We start from the raw sequence: 12198 nt of genomic DNA, 5'->3' as shown, positions 1-12198 counted from the left end.
ACAATGTTGGTGGATAAAAATTAAGAATTATATAACTACATAAATTAAGACTCTAAAAAACTCCAAAAGATTTACCAGAAATCTAAAAAATAATATCATTAAGCTGTGTTTTAAAAATCACTATGGAGTCATAGATGCGCTGGCAAGTTATTGAAATCCTGGGTACCAGTATAAAATGTTCCTTTCTTGGTAGATTCTGTACGGACTTTAGGAATTAAAATATCTAAACCATTACACCTAGTGGAATAAACGTGTGAAGACTTAATAAAATAACACTTAAAAAGATCTGGAGCAATGTCATGGAGACACTTCAAAACAAAAGTTAAATTGTGCATAGTAGAACTCGCCGTAAGGGACTTCCAACGTAATTGGCGTAACAGTTGATGGTGACTAAGAGTGCTATCCTTCTGAAAAATTATTGCAGCCCTCGTTTGAATTTGTTCTAAAGAATTATATCTAGAAGGAGCTAAGGTGTTCCAAAGAAAAGCGCAATAATCTAACTTGGGAAGTATCATGGTTGTAAAGACTCTTTCCACTGCATAGACCGTCAGAGCTGATCACGGTGGCAAAATATCTCTTCCCGTAACTTAGTTTCGCGAAGACAGTAAGTGGTTCTTCTGACAGTGAAAATAAATCATTATTTTGCTCCGGAGACAGTAACACTGATCCAAACAGAAAAATGCTTAACTGTCTTGCTGTGGAAACCACAAAAACAAACGGGGCTTTCTGTACAACCTATTTTAAAAAGATAATAGTTAAGCGCACAAGTGACAAAACGTGGAAAATTGCATTAAATCTATCAATAGCAAAATCATAAGTAGCGTTATAACTAGGCACATTGTAAAAGGAAGATAAAGCTTGTTTAAAAGAACCAATGGATTTGAGACAACGTATATCAATACTAATGTCATTCCACAAGGTAATAGTACAGGGAAAACAGATCTTTTAAAACGCTCAGTGTGGCTAGCGAGAAGATGATGCCATTCGTAGGGAGTAATTTGTTCAGTTTCACTAACTTGTAAGGGTAATAAATCAACAAAAAACTGGGACAAAGATTATTAACGATCTTAAAATATAACAGCAGTTCATGAGTGGCTTTTCTTGTTTTGAGATCTTCCCACCTAATTTCTTTCCTGCCTCATATTGCTCATGCTCGAGGAGATCGCTCTCACTTTCAGTTCACCCATCCCATAACACATCCGCGTATTCCAGTAGAGGACGCGCCAAGTAGTCCTCTCAACCTTTTACTCTATACCTTTCAGCTTATTAAGTCTCTTAGAGGCTTTCTCATAAATCTTAAAGATATGGGCTCTCCAAGAAAGGTTGTTGCAAAGAACAACACCTAGATGCGTGTTTTGTGAGACTTCGATAATTTTTGCGTCACTGTAAAGTAAATTCGGGTGAAGTGGCTTCATTCGTGTTACTGAGAAGGTCATGCAATCAGTCTTCGTGGGGTTGATAGTAACAAGCCATTTCCGAGCCCAGTCTTTGATCTCAGAAGTATCATTATTAAGTTTTAGCGAAGAAGTGATTGCGTCATCTACAATGTCAAAAAGAGAGGTGTCATCAGCAAAAGGCAATCAGATTTAAGTTTCTCGGTAACGTCGTTAATATAAATTAAGAATAACAATGGACCAAGCACAGATCCTTGAGGTACATCAGCGGAGACATTGCTTCAGTTCGACGACTGTCCATCAATAACCACTCGTTGCTTGCGATGAGAGGGCTAATTCGTTAGCCAATCTAGAAGAGGGTCTCTGTTGCCGATTGATTTCAATTTGAACAGAAGACCCTTGTACCACACTCTATCGAAAGCTTTGCTAATATCAAGATAAACCATTCTGACTTCTTTGCCGCGTTTGAATGCTTCGTTAATTTTGTGTACTATGTAAACCAACTGACTGACTGTTGAATCCCCTGGACGAAAACCTGACTGCAGCGGATTAAGAAAATTAATATCCAACAGGAAATTGTACAATCTGGTAAACACGACCTTTTCAATTATTTTAGAAAAGGCACTTAATATTGAAACAGGACGATAATTTGATTTCATTTAACGGTCCTCCTTTTTGAATATTGGAGTGACATTAGCTTGTTTCCAATCATCAGGAAATGCTCCGGTCGTAAAAACCTTTGTTATGCCGTCATCACAAATTTTAATCATTTTGTTAATTATACCATCAGGACCAAATGCTTTGTTAATGTTGACACTGCTGAGTAAAACGTTAATTTCCCGTTCAGAAGTTACAACATTCGACAAAATTCGAGAAGTTAGAATATAATCAAAATCAGCAGGAACAAAAGAACTCATTCAGTAATTCTGTTTTGTCCTTTGCATCGCAAATCATGTTTGGGCCCTCAACTAAAGTAGGTACTGTAGCATGTGAGTTAACAATGCCCCACCACTATTAAGAACTTCTAGCCGCGTTATAATTTTTGATCCTTCCACCTCCCCTTCGGCGATGCGGCGTATCCCCCTGTCCGTTGTCTGCCTTACGACCCTCTGCCTTTTCAAAAGCTAGCTTCCCATAACTTAGTTTCGCAAAGACAGTAAGTGGTTGTTCTGAAAGTGAAAATGGTGTACTATCCGATTATCAATCCCACTCTGTAATGTTATAACAGCAAATCCGCCATGGTGGTCATCTAATGTTTTGAACTTTGGTGCTTTGCAGACGAAGGCGAAGGAAGTCTTGAGAAGCTATCTTGTTTACATCCTTGAGCAGCATTTGAGTGATCCGTCAGTGTGTGACATCAATGAACTGAGATCATGTGTGCAGATTTGGACCAACAAGGGCCCTGTTAATCCAACCAATAATTCCATTTACTTTACAAAAAAGTTTGGAAACACCATTGATCTTGCTCGTCAGCTTTCCAGTAAGAATTTTTTTCTATTTCCCTTTTTGATCAGTCATTTCGATTTCTTTAATCTTTTATCTTTCTTACCTTGTTTACCAATTTATGGCATGGAATTATGGAATTGTTGTTGCATCACCATTACTTCTTCTCTATCTAGTTGAATTTCATTTTCTCTTAAATGTGAAAAACGGTGGTAAAGAAATTTTCACTTGTTCTTTTGAAACGTCGCTTTGTGGCCGTAGAAATGTTTATGTACGTTAATTTACAGGTATTTCCTGGACTCTTATCGACGAATCATACTTGGACTCATGTACAGGATCTAAAGCTCGTATCATCGACTGGAAAGCTTTCCTCTCTGAGCTTGGAGTTCAACATTGTCTTGCCATTAAAAGGAAGCAAGTGAAACTTCACAGAAACAACATGGTGAGATTCCTGTTACACCCGGTTAAAACTAGGGAGAGATATTAAGTGGATATCTTTTGTCTCATCTTTTAAGAGTGACGGTCAGGAAAAATCGAGCAAAATCTTAATTTCTATTAGGTACATAAGAAACCTGATGTAGATTGTTCCCGCCAAAAGCGTTTTATTTTTTGGAAAAGTTAGAAAATCGGTTTTTGATGTCTGAGTCTCCAAATTGCCCAATTTTTAACCTGAAATTCGCTAACATCGAATTTCTTTGCGTTCGCAAACAAAGCCGCATGGAGAAATTTGGAAACTTTCAATGAACAGAACGATTGTTTTTCTTTCACTAGAAGATACTTGCAGGGCAATTGCGAGGCTCGTCGTACTGAAATAATTCGAAAATGAGGGATAGGTTTTAATGATAACAATAACTTATTTCGTTACTCGTTTTCGACAGCAATTTGTAACAAGTGGTACATCTTCAAACTCTCTTCGTGCTATTTTCAAATCACTTATTTAGACATTCATCTAGAAAATACCTGGAAATTGGTTTGGGTTGTTGAAGGAAATCTCTGTAAGACGCCGCGAAGTTCAGAAAGTCTCATGGTAGGCCAGCGGTAATTGTGTAAACACTACAAATTTCGAAACGCACAAAAGTATATATTTGAACCCTAAAGGTTCGCTTTTTGTACTTCTTGTAGGTTTCCCCATTGCAAAGTTGCTTTAGGTAAAAAGGTCAAACTGGGTCAATTTTAGCCATTTTGAATCACTGAACTCAACCAGCAGGCGACTCTGCGTGACAATCTGTTCCCTGACTGCACCTGACAAAACGTACGTACACCTGTAATTGAATTGACGCAGACACCGAGTCGGTGCCTTCAAAATGACAGTCACGGAGTCACGGTAGTAACGCAATGCAATTCTTGGAAACGTAACATTTCTACGCCGACAGTATTTTGAATAAGAAAAATTAAACGCGCTAGCGTTATGGTACTCACTTTTTGTAGAGAAATAAGGCCTTCCACAGCGGTAATTCGCTAAGGATGACGGAGAAAGAAGATTTTTGCTTTGTTATATTTCGAAACGAAGAAACTTGGAGCCTTTAAATAAGTTATTTTGGTCACGCTTCACTATATTTGCCGGACTTGGATGCTTCCATTTGGAGGTTGCCTTCAAGAACCCAAGCCAATTCTCAGGTATGTTTTAAATGAATGTCTAAATGTGTGATAAGGCGAGAGCTAAGAAAATTTGGAGTGATACCACATGAAGATTAATGCCGCTGAAAGCAACTACTATTAGTTATGCCAGTTCAGCGAGTCTCGCTAATGCTTTGGAAGTATCTTCTAGTGAAGAAAAAAGTTGATGGAAAGCGTCCAAATTTCTTTATTTACATAAGTGATATACCTAGCAGCTCTGATAAATTGAAGTTCTACTTATTTGCTGATAATACCAATTTGGTATCTGCTGACAAAGATCTCAAATCGCTTGAATCTATATTTAATGCAGAAATTTCTAGGGTTTATAATTGGCTGATCGCAAATAAATTATCGCTAAATATAAAGAAATCTGACTTTGTCGTTTCTAGACCAAACAAAAAAAGTTAAATCGCCAAGTCAACTTGAAAGTATTTGACCATCATAACAACTCGTACATTTCTTTAGAATGCAACAATCATTTTAAATATCTAGGTGTACTTATTAGTCTCGCTTGCGTAAGCAGCGAGACTCATAATCTGCAATGCGTTTTTCTTCGCATTTAGGACACAAAAGGGGAGACATTGTGCTAGGCATTCCTGGCGGAGACAGTGCAAACTGGAACTAAGAATCGTTGCGTGACTGAAGCCACGCATGTTTTGCGAAGAAAGCTTAGGAAATATTAAATGTAGAGCTTTTCCGAAACGTGTCGGTCCACGAATTCTATCGCTTGAAAGCGTTGATTACTTTGGAACAAGTGAACACTACTGAGTGGTCGAAAAAAAGATATAAATCTTAATTAGCAAAATTGCGATGGTCGGGTGTTGTAAATTTTCACTGTATGCAAATGGGTCTTTTGATGAGCATGCGGCTTATTTTTGGCGATGATTGAAATGACTTGCCATGTAAATCACTTTTTTGATCTCTGGCAATGATGTAATTTCTCTGGAATCGAGGCCGTTGAATTTTCGTGTATTTATACACGCTATAGCCTGCGACCGCAGACGTATTTCCGGTCGTCGCACGCGTACTAAATCAATTCAGAAACAAATAAAAAGTGTCGACGTCGATCAAGTAGGAAGTAAAGAACCCTCAGCGAGTAAATGCTGTTTCGTGTAGAATTAATCGCGTCCTCTTTTCTCGATCTAATCTCCAAGCAAGCGAAATTGAGACTCGTTGTAAGAGCGTTCTTGTCAATGAAACTCTTTCCTGGAAATACCATATCGCCCACGTCGCTTCAAATTATTATATTACACTTTGTACCCCTGAATACTTTACACCACATATACATATCTCTTATCCAGCCCTACTTATTGTATGGCATAGTCACTGGGGACTAAGCTGCTAAAACTGTACAAAAACAAAATTCTTATACTTCTAAAACACGCCCTCCGCCTCAAGTTCTTCGGTGATTACAATTCTCATGCAGTACCTTATTTTGTCTCCTCTAGCTTTCTTCCTTTAGATCTACTCTACTGACTTTGCTACTTTTTCTACTGACTATTCTAATGCATGATATATCTAACAGCTTAACACCTACTAACACACCTAACTTATTTGCTTCCCAACCTAATATTCATTCGTATAGTACAGGATCATCTTCAAGAGATGATTATGACGTTAAACACTCAAGATTACACAAACAAAGTCTTTTTCAAGATATGGTGTAAAAAATCTGGAATAGTCTACCATATGAAATACGTCAAATGTCCAAAAATAATTTTAAAATCAATGTTGACGACACTTCACTCCGAATAATTTCAGAAGAAAATGATTATATTGATTTACCCGACCAAGAGCCATAATAGGATTATGATCTCTTGACCCGACTTAATAGCAAAAAATTCCTGAAAACTCGGCTTCTTCTACTTGCAATATACATGATTGTAAACTTAATTGAATTGAATTTATTTTTTATTTAGTTAACATTTTTTACCCTTTTCTCTAGTCTTGCTTGTGAGCTATTTGTATATAAATAATGTAGTGTAACCACTGCTCGCCTCGACTTGCTAATCTGCTAAGTACGGGCAGTGGATATTGCTTGCTGTAAAATTTGGAATAATTAATAAACAGTTGAAAGTAAGGCCAATTTGAGCCTCCGACCACGGAAACGGATATTCTTACTTTTCTCGACAATAAAAGGCTTTTTGGGAGAAAAATTTATATCAGATTACTTATCTACCTAAAAGCTATATTTGGACGAAAAAAGTGAAAGAAATCGATTTTTTCAACTCGTGCCACTCGATGTTCGATATTTCCTGACCGTCGGACTTAATCACAAAAAAGGAAAAGTATATGTATTATTACCCCATGCCATAGAGATTACAGCCACCAAAATACGTCTAAAAGCTCGTGTGTATTCATACTTAAAAGGATAAGTCACTCATAGAATATTTCAAGGTATGCCACCCGATCGCATTGCTTGACTTGTATGGCCGGGTAGGGTTAATTTAATCGTGGAGCACTTCAATATCCTTAACACATAGAGACTAAGGCTTATTACTTGATTTCTTATATAATATGTAATTTTGGAAACCACTTTCAAAGCTATCATAATCTGAAATCGACTCACTTCAGTGATAACTGGTAAGTAATTTTGCAAAATGCTTGACTACGGTTTTTATTGTAAAGTAGGAGTCAAGGAAATCAAATTTTACTTCATACTTTTCATTGGTAGGAGATCATTCTCACCCTTTTCCACCTTTTTAGGCACAAACTCCCTGGGCGTCCAACGAAGCAGTTTGGCAAACAACTCCAGACGGTTGTTACGTCGTCGAGGACTGCGCTTGCGAAGAATTTGAAGAATTTCTGAGCAAGATTGCTGAACCTACTGCTGACCGTCAAAGCATCTATCGTCAATCCACTATTCTGGCGCAGTGGATCGACGAACGCTGGGATAGCGAGTATTCACAGTACGCAGATGCCTTGGTACGCGTCAAAGATAGCAATGACCATATTCTCGGAGAAACTCGTTCATCCTTCTATTTAAATCTTGTTTTGAATCCATGGATGTCAGCCAGCGATGGGCAAACAATTTACATACCGAGAGACCTTTTCATCTGGAATGAAGCGGTTGGCAGGCTACTGGAGGATCACGTGAAGTATTTAGCGGCTGATTTAAAAAACAGTAGATTTGTTAAGACCTTGCAAATTCATGAATCAGTTAATGTGGATGGTATGATAAGCGAGATGAAGAAGTGGTCTACTGCTTCAAGCGTAACTAACAAAGAATCCCCAACAAAAGAGTTTACCACATCACTGGCACACATGAGTGAAGTCTACTCTTTCTTGTACAACAAAATGGTGCAAAACGAGGAACAAAGAAAGAAAGTGTGCGATGCATTTCTTAAAAATGCATTGGTGTTTGTCCCGTTTCGGTCGGCGTCGACTTCATGCATTAAACCTCAACTAAAGCATAAGTTACCTGGCTCGTTTCACGTTTTGAAGGATGTCTGCTGGCGAGACCCGACTGAGGTAGCTTTAAAGCTACTCAGGGACCACGGCAAAGTAACAACAAAGCATCTGCTGGAGGGATTTTACCACAGTTTGTCCAAGGCTTCTGGCCAGCAAAGTCTTGCAACTTTCTTCGTCGATCAACTCAAAGTGGACGAAACACCCAATGTGGATGAGTACCTTGAGATGGCATCAACTGTTGCTGAACTTGCTGGTTTGCCTTCTCCGTTGCCGTTGAATGACATGTTGAAAGTATTTGCCATTTTAGGTAGGAAATGTATTGCACGTGGCCACAGAGATAGCGTACCTATAGAAAGCGAAGTTGACGTAAATATGGCGTCGTTTATCAGACAGTCCTTGGATACCAGTCTCAAATGCATTTTTCCTTCTTCGGGGAAATGGGTTTCACTTTCAGATAAGCCTCTTCTACTCGACAACAAGTCTCTCGGCAAAATTTTTCAGAAGGAAAGTGGCGTTCACTTCATCGACCTCGGCGATTTTTTTCAAGATCCAAGGAAGCGTTCCACCGTGGAAAATCGTAAGTTTGTGAACGAAAAAGAAGAAATGAAGCACAATGTTTTCCTGTTTTTGAAAGCTTGTGACATACAGCGGTTAAGTGAATGCGTAAAGAGAGATTTTACCCCCACATTAGTAAAGTACCAATGTGTGCCTCTACAGAAGTATATTCATCAGATGATACCAGCGGTGCAACGTTTTCTGTATTTCAAAAAACAACCAGTGTATGAAGAACTGAAAAATGAGAAATTCGCAGAAAAACTGCAACAAATGCAGTTTGCTTCGGTGGGAAAACTGGAAACAGTTTATTCACTTAGTACTCACCCCGATATTCATATTGTAATTGAAGAAAAGTCTGGAGTCCAGCCTGTGGGTTCCAGCTTCTGTTTTTATGTAGCAGAAGAGCACCAGGAAAATTATGATGTCTTGAATGGTGAAATGGTGAAACTGCTACGAGTGAAGAGGCAGGACTCCTCGGACCTCAGCAACTTCCTGGTTGCTGTGAAGAATTACAGTGGTGGCGACTTTGAGTTCTTTTTAGAAGAAGTCCAAGGCTTAGAACCTTTACCCGATGAAGAAGAACCTTGGTGTGTGCCCCCTCCTCAAGTACTGGAAGAAGTTGTACAAGAAGCTTCGAAAGACGTAGTTCCGAGTCTTAACGCAAATATTTCATTGCCAAACCGAGTTGGCGATGATGGTCTTCATTCCTGGCCTCCAAAGTCCTCCGCACAATTTGACAAGACCTTAAAGCGTGAAGCAGAATTGAATAGCGACAGTACTCTTAAGATGTGGCCACCCCCAGCGCCTCCTGATTCTGTGAAGAAATCTTTGGAGGAGAAAGTCCAAATCCAAGGACGACCAATTCAGCCTTTAGTTGATACGGAAAGACCAAACGATCGAGAAGGTACGAGAGAACCAGATGACAGGACGGAGGTCATGCCTCGGCGAAACAGTAAGACTCTAATCATGGAAGCAGCAAACAGGGAAGAGAATTATCAAACTTCCTCACTGAATGATCTAAATCCTGTGAAAGGTAATGATGTTACTTTAGAAAGAGTTGCAAACGATTCGCTTTGTGATGAAAAAACGGAAAGTGTGCAGGATGTGTTGCCTTTGGGAGCACAATCTCCACCAAATCCTGAACGGATCTGTACCCTGCCAGTCCCCGCATGTGATGCAAGGCAAACCTCACCCCCTCGCGCTTATCTCAGTTTCAACGAAGAGGCAACCGAAATAGACTACGATGATCTCTCCTTGAATGATGGCGACCTTAAAGTCTTGAATGGTATACAACTTGGTGAGAACCCAAACAGCGAAGAAGTCGGTCGATGGGGAGAACGATGTGTTTATGAGTTTCTTCTCAAGCAAGTCAAAGTCTTTCCTTCAGCTGAAAATGTGAATATTATTTGGTTGAACGAGGAAGCTAACACTACTGCACCTTACGATATTGAGATTCGACGACATATTACTGGAGTAAACCAAGAGGCCGAATCTAAGACCGTTATCACCTATATCGAGGTCAAGACGACGTCCTCTGATCAGAAGGAATTTTTTGAAATTTCTGTTCCAGAGTTGCGGTTTGCGTTGGAGAAAAAAGAAGCGCTTCATTTGTATCGCGTTTTTAACGCTGGAAAACCAGGATGCTTGCGAATCCGTCGCCTAAAAAATCTTGCCTCTCATCTGGAAAAGAAAAATGTTAAACTGTTCATGGTAATCTGAGTGTAAGAAATATGTAATTTTTTACTTTATTTGTACTTTCCATCTGTAGCCTGGACGTAAAATGGAAAACTGCTAACATTCTTAGAGCAACATAAGAGGTCATTTTTTTTTAATTCCACACCTTTCTATGAAAGATAGATATGAGGTGAGCATTAATCAATGTTTGTTATATTAGAAGTTACTGAGTCGTTTGATTTAGAAAAAAATATTTATTTTGTCTTTATACTAATCATGCTGTTGTTCTGCGAACCTTAAGTGAAAAGTCTTGCTGAGAGTTAAAACGAGGCTTCTTTGCTAAATAGATATTACTGGAACTTTTTGATATATATCCTTTTTGCTGGACGTTTCCGCGAATATAATTTTTATGACACCTTGAAACAATCCCTGTCTCGCTGTATATATTATTTTGGTTGTTTCGTTTTTAACTCATGACATGTTTATTAAGTTAAAAGAATCCTGAGTGTAATAATTTTAAGTAGAAGCTTGTGAATTTAGTCTTAGATTCTGATGTTTTTAAGTAGCTTTTACGGCTGCTGTAAGGGGCCAAATATTACTTTTGTACGCAAGTAGTTTTCTCAACTTAAGCAATTTCTTTTTAGGTTTAATGAATTCATTTTAGGAACCGTAAAAACCTGCAAGTAAGAACCTGGTTTGTAAGAACCTGTTGGGCTAAAATTTGCAAGTTAGGCCTATACCCTATACAACAACCTGTTTAGCACAAAGTTTGAAACGGGTTCTTATTCCCTAAAATCTATTTGAAAAAACTACACCCATTGGCAAATAAGATAAGCCAACATTCTGAAACCTCTTTGGAGACGTAGGTGCCCTGTCACTCCAACTACAATGTAATAGTATGTAGATTTTGTAAAAGGAATAAGCTGAATACCACTAAATACTCTCAGCTACGATAAATTTTTTCTATAGAAAATAAGAACCTATTTAAGAACCTGAGTAGCCTTAATTCTTGTGTTGATATCCATTTATGTAAAATCTTTTTAGGCTAACTTGGGAAAATGCAGGTTCTTTCTCGCGGGTTTTTACTGTATTGCTATCTTATTATTTATCGAAGGCACCGAACCTTCTAAAAAAGGGATCATGTAGCGAATGATGTCATCGTTAAAATAAACGAATAGACCATATTTAATTTGAACTGAATTGCTCACTGTCCTCATATTATATAACTCATTTGTGTTATGTATCTGAATGGGTTCCAGGTGTTTTTTGAAGACTTGTAGACGTAAAAATCAATTGTAGTACAGCATACAAAAGAGAGGGCTTTTGCTACCAGGCGCTCAGTTAGGTGAAGCAGAATAGTACCCTAACAAAACAGCCGACATTAACCACCAATGGTTTCCCCGCGAAATGACGTCTGAGAAACGAGTGTAGAAATTGAATATGCTGATGACGCGTCACTAAACAGATCTGGGTAGTGCTAAGGGTAGTGCTAAGGGTAGTGCTAAGGGTAGTGCTAAGGGTAGTGCTAAGGGTAGTGCTAAGGGTAGTGCTTCTAAACGGTCGTGTCGTGTGGGAAATTTGATTCGACCAATCAAGTGCTACCCGATCTGGGTAGTGAAGCATCATTGGTATGGAATTTCTGCCGTCGTCTCTCATCGTCATTTCGCAGGGAAACCAGTAGTGAGTGGCGAAATTTCGGCTGTTCAGAATAGACCAATTTCGATATACTAAAATTGGAGGCTTTGGGGGTGGGGAGGGGGGGGTTGAGTAGAACTAAAAGAAATAAAAATTAATTCTTTCTTTCGCTTTATTCTGTCAAGCCTCGGAGCCAAGTGTGAATTTTCATGTATCCAAAGTGGTCTGTTGTCCCCCTCCATATTCTCATCGTATTTGCCTGACAAAACAAAGAAAATATGACAAATTTGAACGTCTTTCATATCATGTGTGGGTAGTTAATGAAGTGAATGAACGAATTAAGATCAAATGCTGCGACTGCTAGGCTACTTACATTGGTGAAACCGGCAGAAACCTTAGCAGGTGCCTAAGCGACGAGAAATGGTGAGGTCAACAGTCACATTGCTGAACACCAGTTACAGACGAAACA

General features: G+C 38.8%; 2 protein-coding genes across 2 annotated transcripts in view; one reads left to right on the top strand and one right to left on the bottom strand.

Annotated features, from left to right (window-relative positions):
• Positions 1-10248, top strand: part of LOC140938710 (uncharacterized) — a 23107-nt gene extending 12859 nt beyond the window's left edge. Inside the window, exons 16-18 of the mRNA XM_073388211.1 lie at positions 2673-2874; positions 3125-3279; positions 7161-10248. Of these exons, the coding sequence (XP_073244312.1) occupies positions 2673-2874; positions 3125-3279; positions 7161-10139 (3336 nt within the window). The 3' untranslated portion in view covers positions 10140-10248. The remainder of the gene's footprint in view (positions 1-2672; positions 2875-3124; positions 3280-7160) is intronic.
• LOC140938752 (allograft inflammatory factor 1-like) overlaps positions 1-12198 on the bottom strand; it is a 225245-nt gene that overhangs the window by 122292 nt on the left and 90755 nt on the right. The gene's annotated exons all lie outside the window — the stretch shown is intronic.

Source organism: Porites lutea, chromosome 5 (assembly GCF_958299795.1).
Source record: "Porites lutea chromosome 5, jaPorLute2.1, whole genome shotgun sequence".
NCBI lineage: Eukaryota > Metazoa > Cnidaria > Anthozoa > Scleractinia > Poritidae > Porites > Porites lutea.
This window is presented reverse-complemented; position numbering and strand designations above follow the sequence as displayed.